At 35.7% G+C, this 20,577-nt stretch overlaps 1 protein-coding gene across 1 annotated transcript; it reads left to right on the top strand.

Moving 5' to 3' along the window:
* Nucleotides 1-1,644: 1,644 nt before the first annotated feature.
* LOC308421248 (cysteine-rich secretory protein 2) lies at nt 1,645-16,904 on the top strand (the record flags this gene model as incomplete). The annotated part of the gene is made up of 7 exons (XM_080917546.1): nt 1,645-1,713; nt 4,428-4,544; nt 5,942-6,029; nt 8,023-8,165; nt 8,594-8,691; nt 14,663-14,751; nt 16,777-16,904. 7 exons carry the CDS (start codon nt 1,645-1,647, stop codon nt 16,902-16,904), a joined length of 732 nt encoding a protein of 243 aa, XP_080773672.1.
* Nucleotides 16,905-20,577: the final 3,673 nt, after the last annotated feature.

The raw sequence follows: 20,577 nt of genomic DNA on the forward strand, positions 1-20,577 counted from the left end.
TGCATTCAGCTATAAGGTATGCCTTATGTATTTTCTAAGGAATTAAATAGTCATGAGTAGTCAATAGAGAAACACATGATTCCAAAGACATTGTCTAGGATCTAGACTCTAAATTGTAATATCCTTATGAACTTATCTGGTAAGTAAGGAAATGCCTGTTCGTCTTACTCATGTTAATAGTTTTGATAGCAATCAAATAATAAACAACTGGTAGTGAAATTTGAGCCTGTTGGTGTGAAAAATACCATTTCAGGGCAGAATTGATTGGGACTGACTTCAAGATGAAGAATATATTTAGAGACAGCTGTGGTGTATAATCTGTCCTCTCTTTCTACCTTCTTTCTTGACACAGATAAGGCAGATATTTCAGCTGTCAAATTAAAAGTAAGTTACCGTTTTAATGTGAGTATTTTACCATGCCATCTACTTAGTGTTGCCAAGAGTAAAAAGCTACCTAGTTCATCTGTCTGTGCTTCCAAAGCTGAGAAATTTTTCTGTGAATATCAATGAAGCTCTTTTGGCAATGCTATTTCAGAAGCAATAGTATTAATTTTATGGAAGTGAACTTTTATATACATAAATAGATAGCATAGCTTATTCTCATGCTTTTGTTACACGACCAGTAGAACAGTCTTTATTGGGAAAATAAAAAAAGTCTTAATGATGATCATCATCTAATATATGAGATTACAGGAGGAGTCGTAAAATGAAAATATAGGGTCTTTATGAAGTTGCATTAATGACTTGCTCTTTCAAAAGTGAAACTTTGTTGTTTTTAACTATGTACAATGGACTTTAAGTCATTACTGGTGAATATTGACAGAGAAAATGAGTATTTTCCTCAACTGACTGAGCTGCTTTTAATATTGTCCTAAGGACCACAGGGTGTTATCCAATATAAAAGAAGCAATATGGGGAAGAAAAGAAAGGCCACTAAGAGAAAAATAGTATTAAATGACCTTTGTACTAAGTCATGGCTTGGCCAGAACTGAGTTGAGAATGCCTTTAATTTATTAATATATTTTTTACTTGTCTATACCAGGACTTCTGACAATAATACAAGGATGAGAAAAATAAACACAGTTTCTAATTTTTTTATATAAATTACCACTTGTAAGGTGTTTGGTCATTTGTGCTTGTGTGATTCTCAACTATGAAATTTTGACTAAATTCTGGTGCAGATAAATAAATAGTTCTAGTTTTCATTAAGAATAACCAGATGAGCAATGGGACACTGTGAAGAATGCATCATACCCTCTCTTCTACAATAGATAACCTCTTTATATATATATATATATATATATATATATATATATATATATATATATATATATATATATATTCTTTCTGGTTGAAGAAAGGGTAATGATGTTTGCAGGAAGGTGTTAGGAATTCCTGAGTTTTTGCATACACAAGTCAAGGGCAAGCTTCGAGTTTTTCAATTCATGATCCTTTTAGAGACATAGTAGCTCCACTGTGATTGATTCTATTGGCACCATATAGTGGCTCTTTAACTTCTACACTGTTAGTGAAGTCTGATGTTACAGGTGCTTGGCAAACTTAGATTACCCAACTCCCCACTCCTGAGTTCCTGAACTACTGACTTCAGCAGAGAATGTATGCTTGTTTTGATAGCTTCCAGCCATGGCTTGGTTCCAGGTGATGCTTTGTGTCTTTGCTTTGCTGCTGCAATCGCCAGCCACAGAAGGAAAGGTAAAGCTAAAGGGGATGCACCCTCTCACGGCACCCTGCCAATTTTGGAAAATGGCAGGCTACTGTGAGAACAGAACCCAGAATCTCCAGTAGGTTGAAAATTTTCATGGGTGTGAAAATTTTCATGGGTGGCTAAGAGCACTTCACAGGGAGAGACAGGGGACTAAGGCCATTTGTACCACCACTAATGGCTGTGATAGCCACTAGACATAAGTATCTACTGGACACTTGAAAGGACAAAATGTATTTCAAACAAAAGGTCAGCAAAGATATAGCAGAAGTTCAACAACAAACCTCATAAGTATCCTGTTACACAGTGAGATAATCGTATTTTCCTGTATAATTGGCCAAATAATATATTAAGTACAGAGCATTCTTGGTATGAATTACCAAAGACTTGCTGGTTGCATACAGTGAAAATCGATTTCCTCCAGCTGTGCAGGCTAGATGTCTGTACTTAAGATCTCTCTAGAGGGGTTTGGAAGGGACTCATTCCATTCTCTTTATAGTGACTTCTGCCAATTATTGTCCTTTGTCAGGTGGCTGTGTCACTACAACTTTCAGTTGCCTGCTGACACAATCTCTCTTTCTCCTGAAATCACTTGGCCTGAGATTCAGGTTTCATTTGGATACGTTAGGCTAACTTTGTGTCAAGACCCTCAAGTTGATTACTTCTGTAAAGCCATTTTCTTCCCTAATAAGACCATATTTACTGGTTCTTAAAATCAGGATACGTAAATATGTCTGGGGGCAATCACTCAGCTATTACAAATAAATGTATTGCAGAAATTAACTTCTTACAAATTTCAGTGGAGTCATCTACAGTTAAAATCAAATGTCACTCTAAAATTATATTTTCAATAAGATAACATGTTATATGGTTTAAAGAGATAATTAGTTAGGGGTCTTCTGCTCAAAGTATTTTCTATCTTATTTCATTCTATTTCCATGTGACTGTTACAGAATTTTAAGGATATATAATCTCAACTTTGAACTTTCTTCACCACTGCCACTATATTTATCTGTTGTAGTCCTTGTAGGCACTGTATACAAACAATCAAGGTGATTTCTAAATTGAAACAAATATCAGATTCTACGGTCTTTCTATTGTGTTTATCAAAGATTTTGGAATTATTATGTAAAATATTGTTACTATGTTGAAGTCTCTACTTCATACCCTCTACTTCACATATGCCTTTGTCTTTTAATGATCCTAGAACAAGGCTGGTCACCCTGGTCAGGGTGTGTGTGACTCACACAAGGAGCTCACTTTCTGGCCTGGAAGCCTGTGAATATGAGGTGCTGTTGTCTTTGTTGTCTGTTCACACATGCTGCTCTGACTAGTAGCATTCCACATTAGCTAGAACCCAAGACTGTATTAGTTGTTCAGACCTCACTTGGCATTCATAGCTGTAATCGGTTCATCAAAATAGTCAATGTCTTAGAATGGAGACAATGTTCTTCTTACCCTCCCAGGGCTTTATTACAACAGATTTTCATCTTTTCTACATTGATTGATTTTTTCCCCCTTTCAGAGCTTCACAATTCTCTTTTCACTTCTTGGTCCAACTCTTGGCCTTAATTCATAAAATCATTACAAAGTGAGATGCCATTGGATTTGAGCATCATTAAATGTTAGTGATTACTTCACTCAGCATAAAACTATGTGCTTCTCAGAAGTCCAGTGAACATTGTCCATCTTTTAAGATCCCAACCCAGAATCATCTTTTGTGAACTCTTCTTTATCCTCAATACATTGATCTCTCCTCATATATACTACACCCATCAGAGTTATATTTTTTAATGCAATATGAACTCTGTAAGGATAGATCCTGTTTGTTAATTTTAGAGTTGATACATACTTTACTTCCTGACATTCCCAACCAAAGCTCTACTGATACTCATTAAAAAAAAAAAAAGAATTATACCTATGAGTAAAATTTTCATGCACAAAACACAATGGCATAATAATCAGAAAATAATTTGTTATCCCAAGAAACCACCATTTTTGTGCTTTGAAATTACTTTAAGTGACATTTTGAGGATAATAGAGCTTTGATAAAGGCATCTCATTTAGGACTGAGTGCTCTGAAGTCTGACATGCTCCACACATTATCTAGTTATAGCATTCTATGTTACTTCCCATCTACTGCAAGAAGCTTCTTTGGTAAGGTCTGAGTCTGAAAGATGCACTGATCTCTGAGTCTAGCAATAGTTTTCTTAATCACTGTAGCAGTGTTAGGTATGGATTCCATCTCATGGAGTAGGCCTTACACACAATAGAAAGTAGTTTGTTATTTTCATAAAATTCATGTCATGTTGCACCAGTGTATTGTGTTTTGCTGATCACTGTTGTAAGTCTATCTATCTGATATTACCTTTCTTCTCGGGTCATGTGCAACACACCTCCTAACTCCACCTCGCAAAGGATTTAATAAAAAAAAAAATAAAGTTGAATTAAAATCAAAATTAAGCATCTGTGGTCTCAGAGGAATTTGTATTTTGCACTGAATTACTTACCATTTCCAAGTCTTCTGTCTACTCATTCCTATTAAAATTAAGTGTTGAATTTAAATGATTGGCATTGCCAAGTTCTAACTGTTTTTCTATGTGTGTGATATTACATGAAAAAGACGTTTAAAGTGATTTTTGTTCAAGTAATTTCTTCACTGCCTGAGATGTATTTAAAAAAGTTAAAAGTCATTTTTCTTCAGGATCCAGAGTTTACTTCTTTGGTACCCAACCAAGTACAAGTGCAAAAAGACATTGTAAACAAACACAATGAACTGAGGAGAGCAGTTAACCCTACTGGCAGCAATATCCTAAAAATGGTAAGAGACTGTGAGTAAGCTGTGGAGGGAGGAGCCAGCTATGGGGGGGGGAAGGAGATGCAGAGGGAGGAGCCAGCTATGGGGGAGGAAGGAGATGGTGAGGGAGGAACCAGCTATGGGGGAGGAAGGAGATGTGGAGGGAGGAGCCAGCTATGGGGGAGGAAGGAGATGTGGAGGGAGGAGCCAGCTATGGGGGAGGAAGGAGATGTGAAAGGAGGAGCCAGCTATGGGGGAGGAAGGAGATGGTGAGGGAGGAGCTAGCTATGGGGGAGGAAGGAGATGTGGAGGGAGGAGCCAGCTATAGGGGAGGAAGGAGATGTGGAGGGAGTTGACAATAGCTTCACAATGTGGTATAAAATATTACTGTTTCGATTTTTTGTTATTTTATTTAAATTTTTACTTAGGGAAGATTGTATTATTTTTGTTTCTAACATGGTTAAATTACTTGTCATGTTTGGGGCCAAATAAGTTATAATTAAAAGCCAAGTCTTTGCTCATCTAAAGTGCTTTGGGAAGTGCTTTGTCCTTTGTGTTCTCTAAGCATGTGTCAAGCTGATGTATTTCAGTTCCTTCTTCCTTGAAAAGGCCTTCTTTTTATTCCTTTATTTTTCTCTTCTTCTCTCCTCTCTCCTTCTGTCTGTCTGTCTTCCTTTCTCTCTCTCTCTCTCTCTCTCTCTCTCTCTCTCTCTCTCTCTGTGTGTGTGTGTGTGTGAGCATGTGTCTGTGCCTGTGTTAGAGAGAGAGAGAGAGAGAGAGAGAGAGAGAGAGAGAGAGAGAGAGAGAGAGAGAGAGAGAGAGAGAGAGAAGGCAGACCAGGAGCATCAGATTCCTCATAGGACTTGGTTATGGACAGCTGTGATCCAATTGACTGAGGTGCTGGGAATCAAATATGGGGCCTCTCTAAAAGAGCAGTAGGTTCTTTTAACCCCTAAGCTATCTCTTCATTCCAATCTTATAGCCTTCTTGATGTAAGGCATTTTCTAGGTTAGTGTTATTAGCCTTTTAGCTTATTCAAGCATATATATTAAAAGCAATAGGCATCAACAGACTTTGGAATAATCCAGATTAAATTACAATATTAAAATATTTTTAGAATACTTCACACACATCCTAGAAGTGGCTTTATAGCTAGGAATTTTTCCCTTATACACATCCCTATTAGATTTCTTTTTATAATAAAACTGGTACACACTAGAATTAAACAAGCAAAAGAGATTTGCTTTTAATTTTTATCTTTAATTAATTAAATAAGTCATTGATTTTTATTAACTAATATCAATGTCAATGATAATTACAAAATACTTTTACAGATATTGCATAGTTTTACTAACCAAGCATGTTATATGCTTTCATTATGTTTGGGATCATTATGGCTTTCTTTTTCTTTTGATATTTAGGAATGGAACCTACAGGCAGCATCAAATGCTCAAAACTGGGCTAATAAGTGTACTTTAGAACACAGTAGTAAAGATGACCGGAAAACCAGTATGTATTTACATATGCCTGCTGAATAAATGAATAATTCAACACTAAAACTCCTTTGTGGAATTTTGCATTATGACTATGCACATAAATGTTATTCATGCTATCTTTCAAAAACTGTTTATTTATGTGTGTTCATATACAATTATAATAACAGTATGTTTCATGTTCATTTGTTTTATAAATGTTTTATGCATTTGTAGCATTTGTTTCATGTAGTGTATTATTTGTTCTCTCCAAGCTCATAAGCAAAGCAGATTAAAAAAAAAAAAAAACTCAAATTAGAACAAAAAAATAAAAAAAAAGAAAGAACTTAGGAACTTAGGAAGATAAACGACAGGCCAGAGGACACACTGAAGTCATGTAATATTCTCAAGAAGAATTGTTCAAGCTTTATCAAATCTAATTTTCTGTCCTCTCATTTTCATATTGTGCTGTTTTCAGCATTTTGATATTATTTATTTTACAGTATACATTTAATTGTGTTCAGTTCTTACTTAATTTTGTTGCAAAGTACTCCATGTTCTGAAATCATATTAAAATCCATGTAGACTGAACATTTAGAGAATGTTTATTTTTAAATTATGTCAGGCAGTGATGTAGTCTTTTCATTTTCTTATTTTTTTTGTTTTTTGTTGTTGTTTTGTTTGTTTCTTTATTTTTTACTTTTTTGTTATTGGTTAAGCAGGATGTCACTTTGTAACCCTGGATGTGGTAGAACTGTCTATGGAGAACAGGCTGGCTTTAACTGCTGTAATCCTCTTGTTCTGACTTCCAGTTTTGGAACTCAGTGTGTGCAGTGCCAAATGTTTTCTATGTTGTAGATTTGATAGATGCATAGATTGGTGTAGTAGAATCCAAAGAACAACAGGACAATTTTTATGGAAAAATACAGAACCACAAGTGACACAATGGATGCCCAGAACTCACACAGAATATTTACTTACTGTATCTTGAAGCATAATGCATGTAGAAAAGCATAATACATATGAAAGCGATTAGTTATCCCTGCATTATTTCAGCTAGTATATTATTTTATCATTTTATTAGTTTTTAAGGTGTGTCCTTATTGGAAGAGGTGTGATGTTGTTAGAGGACGTAAGTCTCTGTGAGGGCTGGGCTTTGAGATCTTATCTATATGCTCAACTTTGGCCAGTGTGAGACAGTTTCTTCTGGCTATTTGCATGGAGACAGTTCTCTCCTGCTGCTTGCAGATTAAGATGTAGCCCTCTTGACTTCTCCAGCAATATGTCTGCCTGGATGCTTCCATGCATCCTACCATGATGACAATAAACTAGTCCTTTTACCCTGTTAAGAGCTGCAAAGCAATGGGAACCCTAATCAAGACAGTATTGTTGATACTGTATGCAGTGTGGACATGACTTACACAGATTAAATGAGGAAGTAACCATCATTACATTTGTCCTAGCTGTATCTGGATCTCCAAGGAAAAGGAGTAAGTCTGCAAAACAATCCTTGATTCTCCCGACAGTTGTCTCTTTAAATTTCTATTTCAAATGCCTTCATGCCTTCATCATATATAAAAACAACATGAACTTTGTCTTAGGATTTTTTTTTATTTGTATGTCTATGTAAAAACTAGTGAATGTGGCCAAAGGAGAAATTCTTCAAGTCTTGTCACTAGCTTTACTAAGTCTACATCACAAAGCTAAGAGCAAGCAAGGCACACAGATATGAATTTAGTACCTAGATGACTGCAGTTTTGTCAGTGCAACTATAGCAGGCTTTATAAAGGATGGGTTTCACAGTCTATCTAATATTTGCATGTTTGGGCCAGTTGGTTGTGTCAGATGGCTGTTTTTTCATCAGCCAATTAAGTAATCAATTAATCTAAGTAGCAGGCACCCTGCTCCCACCTAAACCAACAGATACCTACCTGAGGTCCTACAGCTACACTGTAGCATTTGCATTTGCACAGTCAATTTTCTTTTGCTGTTAAAAGTTTAGTTTTTGCCATAAATGCATTTCTTTCCAGATATAAACTGTGGTGAGAATCTCTATATGTCAAGTGATCCTACGGCCTGGCACACTGTAATTCAAAGCTGGTATGAAGAAAGTGAAGATTTTGTTTATGGTGTAGGAGCTAAACCCAATTCAGCTGTTGGGCATTACACTCAGGTGAGTAAAGCTGATGAAGGTGCCATAGATACAAAGGTCATGCCTATCAGTGATGTAGTGACCAGCTTATGACCCATTCCTAATTTCAGTTTGAGGAGACAGGGGGAGTAGGTACATATAGTTGTTATTGGATTGATACATTGAGATATATTACATTATTCCTAGGATCTGAATAATTACTGATAGGAAAGCATATAGTATATCTTGCCATTATAAATGCATAAGAAGCAAGCTAACATTTTATGTTTGGTATTTTAAAAGATAATAACAATAATTTTCTACTGTGAATACAAAAGTTATTTTGTAAGGTGTATGTTATAAACTGTTGCGCCCACATATTTATGTGCTATACATGTTCATAGGTATTTTTGAATACTTTACCAATTTTCTAATGAAAGTCCATGCCTTTCTCTCCCATGGACATGTAGCTTGTTTGGTATTCATCTTTCAAAATTGGATGTGGAGTTTCTTATTGTCCCAATCAAGAAAACCTGAAATACTTCTATGTTTGCCATTACTGTCCTATGTAAGTATGCACTTCACAATGAAATGCCTGTATTTTACCTGCAATTTAATACATGAAAGATCTTATATAAAGCAAACCACAGTCATAAACGTAGCTCCACCTGACATTCTCTGCTAAGCCCTGTACCCCATTTTTATATTGGGTTATTGGGGTTTTGTTAGTCTAACTTCTTGAGTTCTTTATATATTGTGGATATTAGTCTTCTATCATATGTAGGGTGAGTGAAGATCTTTTGCAAATCTGTAGGTTGCTATTTTGTCATATCAACAGTGTCTTTTACCTTGCAGAAGCTTTTCAATTTCATAAGGTCCCAGTTACCAATTATTGGTCTTAGAGCTTGAGATATTGGTATTCTCTTCAAGAAAATTTTTCTCATGCCAATGTGTATGAGGCTGTTTTCCACTTCCTATTCTATTATATTCAGTGTAAGTGGTTTTATGTTCAGGTTCTTGATTCATGTAGACTTGAGCTTTGTGCAAGGGATGAATATGAATCAGTTTCCATTCCTCTACATGTAGATATCCAGTTAGACCAGCCCCATTTGTTAAAGATTCTTTTTTTTTTCATTGTATGTTTTGTCTTCTTAGTTAAAGTCAAGTACCCAAAGGTGTACTTTGATACACTTGCACTTGAGCTTTGTACCAGGAGATAAGAAAGGGTCGATTTTCATTGTTCTGCATGCTGAGTACCAGCTGGAACAACACCATTTGTTGAATAGGTTGTCCTTTATCCATTGAATGTTTACAGCTTCTTTGTCAAAAATCAGGTGACCATATATATGAGGGCTCATTTCTGAAACTTTTATTCTATTCCATTTATCCACATTCCTATTTCTATACCAGTACCATGCAGTTCTAGACAATTGCCTTGTAATATAGCTTGAGGTCAGGGATAGTGATTCCAGCAGATGTTTTCTTGTTGAGGATGGATTTCGCTATTCTAGGTCTTTTGTTATTTCAGAGGAAATTACACATTGCTCTTTCCAACTCAATGAAGAATTGAGTTGGTATTTTGATGGGGATTGCATTGAATCTATAGATTGCTTTTAGTAAGATGGACATTTTTACAATGTTGATTCTTCCAATCCATGAGCATGGGAGATCTTTCCATTTTCTGAGATCTTCCTTGATTTCCTTCTTTACTGATTTAATATTCTTGTCATACAGGTCCTTCACTTGCTTAGTTAGAGTCATACCAAGGTATTTCATAGTTTTTTGACTATTGTGAAGGGTATCTATCTTTTCCCTAATTTCTTTCTCCACGTTTGTCCTTTGAGTAGAGGAAGGCTACTGATCTGTTTGAGTTAATTTTATATCCAGCTACTTTGCTGAATTTCTTTATTAGCTGTAGAACTTCTCTGGTGGAATTTTTGGGGTCACTTAAGTACACTATCATGCCATCTGCAAATAGTGGTGTTTTTACTTCTTCCTTTCTAATTTGTATCCCTTTGATTTTCTTTTGCTATCTAATTGCTCCAGCCAGGACTTTCAGTACAATGTTGAATAGGTAGGTGGAGTTGGGCAGCCTTGTTGAGTCCTTGATTTTAGTGGGATTGCTTCAAGTTTCTCATCGTTATGTTTGTTGTTGGCTGTTGGTTTGCTGAATATTGCTTTTATTAAGTTTAGGTATGGGCCTTGGATTCCATTTCCTTCCAAGACTTTTAACATGAAGGGGTGTTGAATTTTGTCAAGTTCTTTCTCAACATTTACTGAGATGACCATGTGGTTTTTTTCTTTGAGTATGTTTATGTGGTGGATTACATTGATGGATTTCTGTATATTAAAACATCCTTGAATTCCAGGGAAGAAGCCTACTTGATCATGGAGAATGATCGTTTTGATTCATTCTTGGATTCGGTTTGCAAGTATTTTGTTGAATATTTTTGCATCAATGTTCATAAGTGAGATTGTTCTGAAGTTCTCTTTCCTTGTAGGGTCTTTGTGTGTTTTAGGAAGGAGGTTATTGTCCCTCAAGTAATGAGTTCAGCAGTGTTCCATGTGATTCTATTTTGTAGAATAGTTTGGAGAAAATTGGAATTATGTCATTAATAAATTTCTGTTAAAATTCTGTTCAGAACTCATCTGGACCTGGGCTTTTTTTGGTTGGGAGGCTTTTGATGACTTCTTCTATTTCTTTAGGTGTTATGGGATTATTTAGATGGTTTACCTTGTTCCGGTTTAACTTTAGGATCTTGTATCTGTCTAGGAATTTCTTCAGTTTCAGTTGTTATATCTCCACTTTCTTTTCTGATTTTGTTAATTTGGCCACTCTCTCTTTGCCCTCTCATTGTTAGTCTGTCTTGGGGTTTATTAATCTTGTTAATTTTCTCAAAGAACCAGCTCTTGGTTTTGTTGATTATTTGAATGTTTTTTTTGTTTCTATTTGGTCTATTTCTCCCTTGCATTTGATTATTTCTTGCCATTTATCAGTTTTGAGTATATCTGCTTCTTTTTGTTCTAGAGCTTTCAACTGTGCTGTCAAGATGCTAGTGTATGCTCTTCCAAGTTTATTTTTGGAAGCACTCAGAGCTATGAGTTTTCCTCTCAGTACTGCTTTCATTGCATTCCATGCGTTTGGGTATGTTGTGTTTTCATTTTCATTGAATTCTCAAAAATGCTCAATTTCTTTATTTCTTGTTTGACTCTGTTATCATTTAATAGAGCATTGTTTAGTTCCCATGTGTATATGCGCTTTTTGTTGTCTTTGTTGTTATTAAAGACCAGCCTTGAACCATGGTGATCTGAAAGGATGTTTGGGAGTATTTCAATCTTCTTATATCTATTGAGGCTCCTTTGTGACCAATTATGTGGTCAATTTTCGAGAAGGTGACATGAGGTGCTGAGAAGAAGCTGTATTCTTTTTTATTATAATGATGTGTTCTGTAGATATCTATTAATTCCAGTTGTTTCATGACCTCTGTAGTTTTACAGTGTCCTTGTTCAGTTTCTGTTTCCATGATTTGTCCATTGGTGAGAATGGAGTATTGAGGTCTCCCACTATTATTGTGTGGGGCGCAAGAATTTTTTGAGCTTTAGTAGGGTTTCGTTTATGAATATGGGTGCATTTGTATTTGTAGAATATATGTTAAGGATTGAGAGGTCCTCCTGAAAAATTTCCCCTGTAATGTGTTAAAAGTGTCCTTCCTTATCTTTTTTGATAACTTTTGGTTGGAAATCTACTTTATTCGATATTAGTATGGCCACTCCAGCTTGCTTCTTGGGGGAATTTGCTTGGAAGGTTTTTTTCCCAGCCTTTTACTCTGAGATAGTGTCTGTCTTTGTCTCCGAGATGAGTTTCCTGTATGCAGTAAAATGCTGGGTTTTATTTATGTATCCAATCTGATAGTCCATATCTTTTTATTGAGGAATTGAGTCCATTTATGTTAACAGATATCAAGGAATAGTGTTTGCTGTTTCCTGCTATTTTTTCTTTTGGAGGTTGAATTGTTCCTGTATGTCTTTCTTCTTTTTGTTTTCTTGCTTAGTAGTTTTCTTGGTTTCATTAGGATGTGGTTCCCCTCATTGTATTGGATTTTCCCTCTGTAATTCATTGTAGTGCTTGGTTTATGGTCAGATATTGTGTGAATTTTGTTGGAATATCTTAGTCTCTCCATCTATAGTTTTTGAGAGTTTTGTTGGCTATAGCACCTTTGGCTGGCACCTGTGCTCTCTTAGGGTCTGCATAATGTCTGTCCAGGCTCTTCTAGCTTACATAGTCTTTGTTGAGAAATCGAGTGTGATTCTGATTGGTCTGCCTTTATATGTTACATGGCCTTTTTCCTTACTGCTTTTAATATTTTTTTCTTTGCTTTGTGCACTTGGCATTTTGACTACTTTGTGTCAGGGGAAATTTCTTTTCTTGTCTAACCTATTTGGAGGTTGGTAGGCTTGTTTTTTTGCTCATGGTCATCTCATTCTTAAGGGTAAGAAAGTTTTCTTCTAGAATATTGTTGAATCTATTTACTGTGCCTCTTAGTTAATATTCTTCTTTTATTCCTATTATCCTTAGGTTTTGTCTTCTCATTGTGTCCTGGATCTCCTGGACATTTTGGGTTAGGAGCTTTTTGGTTTTTCCATCTTCTCTGAATGCTTTGTTTATGTTTTCAATGTTGTTTTCGGCCCCTGAGATTCTCTCTTCCATCTCTTGTAGTCTGTTGGAAATGCTTGCATCTGTGACTCCTGATTTTTTATTTAGGTTTTCTACCTCTAGGGTTGTCTCTTTTAGTGTTTTCTTTATTGTGTCCAGTTCCATTTTAATTTTTTTCCTTTCATTCCTTCATCTCTTTTGTTCTGTTTTCCTCTAGTTCTTTGAGTTCTTTGAGTGTTTTTCCTGTTTCCTCTTTAAAAGCTTCTAATTCTTTATGCTTTTCTTCCTCTTCTTGTTTAAGGATCTCTATCATCATCTTGAGGTATGATTTCATGTCTGTGTTTTTTTTTTTTTTTTTTCTGGAGTGTTTGGCATTCTGCTGTTTGCTGTGATGGGAGAGCTGGGTTCTTGTGTTGCCACATTGTCTTGGTTTCCCTGGGGTACATTCTTTCACGTTCCTCTTGCTATCTTGTTGTCAGTGATTGGTTCTCACCTTTTTCTTTTACCTGGCCTGTGTCCTTGGATCTCTGTTGTTTCTGGTGGCAGATGGTCTGAGCGCCCATTCTGCACTCAAACTCCTATGGCTGGGAATAATCCAATGCCAGGTTACTGGTTCCTTGAACCAAGCTGGGGCAGGGGGGTGGTGCATTTTCTGTGTGCTGGGCAGAAATCTCTCTGTAGTTATCTCCATGTACCCAGGCTAGTCAGAAAGCCTTCTAACCAGGCCTGTATCCCTGGATCTTTGTTTTTCCTCGTGGCGGCCACAGTTAAGTTTTAGATTCCCATGTATCTTCAAGTTCATTAGCTGTTTTATGGAGCAATGACCATCATGAATCACACATCAATTCCCATAATGTAGTATACCTTGGAATTGGCACAATTCAAAACTTTGCAAACTGTGATTTTTTTCTTAGTAAACATGTCGTTCACACCCATGATATCTCTTTTAAGGTTTAGCCAGAGTTGCTTAAACACATATTACTAATCATACATAAACAATACAAACTCAGTCTCAGCAATAAGAAACAAATATTTCAACTTTATTTTTCCATGTTATAATAACTGTGGTGTAACCCAGTTTTTCAAATAAAGAGTGCTTAATAATGAATTGATTTTTATTACCACTCCCATTTAGGAGATATTCTTTGTCTAGAGTGATGAGTTCCTTTACCTGACCGTTTAGTAGAGTCTTACCTTAGCAATTATTCCATCCATCTGGCAAAAAAATGGAACAATTCCAGATGTCAGTTACCTCAATTTTCTTACTTAGTTTGGCAACTTCTTGTCAGAGGGTGGGTATGATTATCAATCTTGGTTATCACCTTAACACAAGTGTGAAGAAACCTCCAGTTGGGGAGTTTTCCATATTAGATTGACCTGATTCAATGTCTGTGAGACAATTTTTTTGGTTGCTAAATAATGTAGGTTGGTCTTCGCCATTGTTATCCATGCTACCTTTAGGCAGATAGACCTTATCTATGAATAAAGTGCTAAATTTGAGCCTCGGAGCATCCAGTATGTAGCATTTCCCCAGTCTTGTGTTTCAGTTACCACCTCTATGTTCCAGTCTTGGCTTTGTTCTAGTATAGACTGTAAATTGTTAGATAAAATAAACCTTTTCTTCCCCAACTTGCTTTTAGTTATAGTTTATATCAGCAACAGACAAAAAACTAGAACAAAGGGTGTATATGTGAAGTGGTTATTTTTGTTTATTATTTTTTTATAAAACATTTGAATAGTTGTCTGAGTTACACCATGAAAGTCTTAATTTTCAGTTTTGTTTACAAAAACTGAAAGCTATGTGTAACATGTATATATGTTAAGTCATGCTTCGATGTATAGCACAAGCAGCAAAGTAAATATAATTGTTCATTTCAAATTTCAGGGGTAACAATGTGATGAAAAAGAGCACCCCATATCAACAAGGGACACCTTGTGCTAGCTGTCCCAATAGCTGTGAAAACGGACTGTGCAGTAAGTGTGATGATTCACTTGTACTTTATCATAGAGGTAGCATTTTAGTTTATTCAATGAACTGCAAAATTGACTAAATGACACATTCTTTGGAAAGAAAAAAAACCTACTCAAGAAAATGTCTAATATTTTTTTACAGGTCAGTAACTTACAATTATTTTTAATGAAAATAATATTATGTATGTTACTTAATGGAACATTTGCCTTCCACTCAGTGACTATGATCTGGGAGACTATTAACTGTGCCTTTAATTTATAAATTGTCCTGTAAAGTTAATATCAGTAGGCTCAAAGTATGTTTTAAAAAATCAAGACAAGGACTAGGGAGATGGCCCAGTGGTTTAGATTCCTTGCTGATCTTGCATGCGACCCATGCTTCTCTCCAAGAACTTACCATTGGTGCTGCACAACTGCCTATGGTTGCACTTTCAGAAAATCTGGTGTCCTTTGCCCTTTTCAGGTAACTGCATATAAGTTATGGACACACAGACATGCATATAAATTAAAAAAACATTTTAAAATTAAATTATGTATACCTACAGAGGTCGAGATCATGTTTTACCTATCTTTCCTCCTATAATGATAGTATTTGAGTTCATTGTTGATTTTCTAATTTCAATAGTAGTATGCTCAGAAACATAGTGTTTACCTAAAATGATCTTTTCCCATAATTAGATGATAGTTTTTGCAAATATTTAATTATTTAATCTCTACACAGTATCGGCTTATAAAAAAGCCATAGTTGCAAGTGAAAGAATAAAATAAATACCATGTATCTTATATTTTATGAATAGATGTAGGCATAGCTTTTGTGTTCCAGCACTCAAGATATTTTTGTTAATATTTCTATCAGTATTAGAATTGAACCACTCATTGAGATTTTTACCTTTTAGGCGTGTTCACTTTTATTTAGCATTATTATGGATTCAATTGTGTATCTATAATTTAAAATATTAGTATCAAAACTACAAACTAATTAGAAAGTGTGTTGAAGGACTATGTCTCTGTGGAATTCTATTTGATAAAAGTTTAGAATCTATCCCATTTTCAATGAGTAATTAGCAGGGAATTTTCAACAAAAGGGAGTGTCAATCATGTTTTATAAAAACAAAAATCTTGCCACCAGTACACAAAAATCATAAGTTGCAGTCTGCTTAGGAGCAGCAGAGAAACATAATTTAAATGTTGTGGGTATTACAGCAACATGAGCTGAATGAAGAGTCAGTGTTTGAGTGTTGGGTGTACACTCATTAGAAGAAGGATCAGAATGCAGTTTGATTTTTGTTTCAGGCTTAAATTCAAAGTTGTTGGAATTCCATGTCCTTGAGATTGTAGGAGGGCTGTGATTTGATCATGCCCATGAGCAATCAATTTTGAGAGTCTCAGCAGTTCAGAGAAAAATGCTGCACACTGCTCTTGATTCAAATATATTCACAAAGGGTATTTACTCCTGAAAGTATGAAGTTGTGTTTCCAAAATGGGACGAAAGATAAAGAGTCCTTATAACATGTGCCTTATTACCTTAGCCACTAATAGACACCTGCCCTGTGGCAACTTGAGATGAGTTAGGCTAAGAAACTAATTATTATTTTTTAGAATAATTGAATCCTTCCAATGTTTATTATAATGGATCAGAAGCAGCAGCAAGAAGGCCAGAGGGACGGGAACCCAGACTTATTTAATTTGCCAAGCATTAAAATGGTTGTATTTGCCTAGTGGGTTTGTTTTGGACTAGCAGATGGAGATAATGGTTGTATCATTTTTCCCCTTTGGCTGATAATGGATATAAGGAAGTCAATTCATCTTAGAAATATTCCATTTAATTGACTGTATATTATATGTATGAGATGGATGAGTCCATGAGATCAGATAAGGTCTCTCCTGTGTCATTTGAGACTTATCACAGTGGCGATGATGCTAGTGTGTGTCTCCTTCCTTCCTCTCCTTTGACACTGATGAGTGAAATATTTTTTCCTGCTACTTCAGACAATGGTAATAAGATAACTGCATCTGCTTTCATTTCAGCCAATAGCTGTGATTTTGAAGATTTTCTTAGTAACTGTGAATCCTTGAAGATTTCAGCAGGCTGTAACCATGAGTTGCTCAAGGCAAAGTGTGCAGCTACTTGCCTGTGTGAAGACAAAATTCACTAACATATCCAGTGTGCAACATGACAGACTATATGAGAAGGGGTACAGACTTTGTTGAGACATGATGGGGAAAACTTATAGGAGAGTAGAGACAGGTTGCCTCTCAAATGACAAGGCTTCTTTCCATCCTGGATTTTTACAGAAATCTCTTTCATAACAGCCATTAAAATGATGTCATTTAGGATGACAGTTCTGGATTTTGAGCATATTCGCTGCTTTAATTGTAGGGAATCAAATCAAGTGGAGAATTTTGAAAGTTGTACCATAACAGGTCATTCACCTTCAGAACTTTGAAAAAGAGAGAACTGTTTGTGTCCTAAACTAACCTGTGATGGTAGAATGGGCTGTAGTTACATCACCATCAACCTATTTCATTTTGCCTACCAGGATGAAGCTTGATATCTGTATTTGTCTTATGTCTTCTTAGTTAAACACAGTCATCTTTTTCAATAAAGAACTCAAGCTACAACCTAGATGTGATTTTCATGTACTATTTTTTATAGTATGTTGTTTCAACTGCAAAGAACTTAAGCCCAGAAAAATAATTATACAGAGGAAAGTCTGTGAAATGGATAACTTAAATAGAATTGAAACAGAAAATATATCAATTATATCTTGATTTTATTTTACAAATATCTAAATAATAATCATATGGAGGATGCAGCTCAAGATCATTTAAATCTAGTCATCTGATGAAACAATTAGCTCTATCAGACCTGTCTCCACTGACTCAAAATTTTGAAAACGTACACATGTTAGAAAACCATTAATAGCATGCATAACAGTGTTAAGATTTAGATGAAAATTGGAGATATTGCAGAAAAGAGGCTTACCTTGCTTCTAATGCCAATATGCAGCTTTTGTGTCCATTTTATCAGTTTACTTCCTGATTATCAACCACATGCAAGAAAGTCAGGCCCCTAATCCAATAATCTGGATAGCTTGCTTTTATACACATGTACTCCCGGTATATCCTGAGTCCAATAAGAGCTTTCATTTCATCAATAGAAGCATCCTTGACATTCTTGGGCTAATCATAGTTTGTTTTTTTCTGCATGCATTTGATGGGCATGAGAATGTGTCTTTTCTGTGATATTCTGCCAGAAGTTGTCCCTGATAAACAGGGAGAGAAAATCTATCCTTGCGCTTTCTTCAGTGATATGACCTGGAATGTTCACTGGACCTACATTATCCTCACATTTGGTGCCACAAAGTTCCTACTTCAACCCTCATCAATAACACCAACATCTCCCTATCACCTCAGTGGGGTTCATGAGAACACCTCCTTCTCACTGTTTCATGTTTCAGAATCACTGCTTTCACTTAAAGCTTCCTAAACCTAATCATCACTTGAATCAGAAAGAGAAAGGTAATCCTTACAAAATTCTCCCTCATCGGATTCAGAATTCTGTAAAGTATTCACCACTTGCTGAACGGAGTAGCGACTTGACTACGCCGGATTACCTGTAGAAATGCTCTGTTGATTGCTTGCTTCATGGTGAACTTCCTCCCCAAATTGCTTCCATATACAACCAAAACAGACATTTGCAAAAAACAGCCATTTACAATCACCCTAATATCATGCTTGCACAAGACTTAGCTGTGATTGGGTGTTATTTTTAGTTCTTAGTAATGAGAGGTCTGCCATTCCTGCTATACTGGGAATTTGCCTTTATAGACATGTCATTCCTGGGTTAGCATGAATAGTTGTCCTAAAGAAGTTAGTCTTCATAATTCTATTCATTTCATTTAAACCTGTCAAAGACTTGTAAATAAGGTCGTTTATTCATAATACTAGTTATGCCAAACATCTCAGACACTAAAAAGATTACCAGAAGTATTAAAAGAAGTAGATGTGCTCATATAGATCATGACCTGTCATGGGTTCTCCATGTGTACAACATGAAAGAGATATCTGAATTTTTCTGTACCACTGAAGAAAATGTATTCACAATTATAAAAGAAGATAAAGAAGATTTCTAAGCATACCTAATTTTACCACAGAATTTTGTCAAATACATAGAAAATATTTAGAATAGTTGTACATGTTCTGTTTTAGAAAACAGAATGGAAGAAATACTTGCCGGTTTATTATTTGAGATTATGTCATCCTAATAAATGGACTGTGGAGGCTGTCACGAGAAGATGCAGCCTAGCTTTAGGGTGGTGGGTCCTCTGAACCCAAATGACCCAGATTTAATGTGAGTCTTTTTATCTCAAGTGATTAAAAAGCAAACTTACTGAAAAAAACATATTCATATAGTTTTATGTAAAAATGCTTTTAAAATCTGTACATGTATCTCTGTTTTTTAAAAATAAAGTTGTAAAAAAAGTAAATTTAAGGTGGAAAATAATAGATGTAGAATTATCCTATACATAGAAAAACTGTAGAAAAACATTCAGCAAATTGTCCTGTAGTAAAAGTAAAGTGAACATTGACTAAAAATTAGAAGAAGCTACTAGAATAAATGGACTTATTATATATAGAGAGGATTCATTGATGTTGTCCAGCACATTCACTCTTGCCTAAGATCTCATGTGTCTCAGTCAGGGTTTTTATTTCTCCACAAAACATCATGACCAAGAAGCAAGTTGGGGAGGAAGGGTTTATTCAACTTACACTTCCACATTGCTGTTCATCACCAAAGGGCAGGACTAGAACTCAAGCAGGTCAGGAAGCAAGAGCTGATGCAGAGGCCATAAAGGGATGTTACTTACTGGCTTGCTTAGTCAGCCTTGCTCAGCTTGCATTCTTATAGAACCCAAGAAATCTGTCCAGGAATGGCACCACCCACAATGGGCTGCACCAACCCCTTGATCACTAGTTGATAAAATGCCTTACAGCTGGATCTCATGGATGCATTTCCTCAAAGGAGGCTCCTTTCTCTGTGATAACTCCAGCACGTGTCAAGTTGACATAAAACCAGCCAGAACACCATGACTGCCTGAGGAAATTTCTTCTAAAGAAAGAGTGTTTCCTTATTGTAGCTTTGAGAAATCAATTGTTCAATAACCTGTTTTGTGTCAATTATCCCTTTTAAAATTCTATTTTGTGTCAAGTACACTTTAAAAAAGAATAGCAGTTTTAATTTTACTTCATGAAAAGTCATGTGTTAAATTTCTCTAGAGGATCATCTTATTCTTGAGGGTAGGGAAGTTTTCTTCTATGATTTTTTTGAAGATATTTACTGTGCCTCTTAGTTGATACTCTTCTCCCTCTTCTATTCCTATTATCCTTAGATTCGGTCTTCTCTTTGTGTCTTGGATTTCCTAGACATTTTGGGTTAGGAGCTTTTTGTTTTTTGCATCTTCTCTGGCTGTTTTGTCTATGTTTGCAATGTTGTCTTCTACCCCCGAGATTCTCTCTTCGATCTCTTGTAATCTATTGGAAATGCTTGCTTCTGTGACTCCTGATTTCTTCTTTTGGTGTTCTGCCTCTAGGGTTATCTCTTTTAGTGTTTTCTTTATTGTGTCAATTTCCGTTTTAATTTAATTAATTAAATTAATTTATCCCTTAGTTTAATTAATTCCTCTTCCATCCCTTTATTTCTTTGGTTCTGTTTTCCTCTAGTTCTTTGAGTTCTTTGAGTGTTTTTCTTGTTTCCTCTTTAAAAGCTTCTGAATCTTTTTGCTTTTCCTCCCGTTCTTGTTTAAGTATCTCTATCAGCATCTTGAG

Source organism: Micromys minutus (genome assembly GCF_963924665.1).
Source record: "Micromys minutus genome assembly, chromosome: 5".
NCBI classification, from domain to species: Eukaryota; Metazoa; Chordata; class Mammalia; order Rodentia; family Muridae; genus Micromys; species Micromys minutus.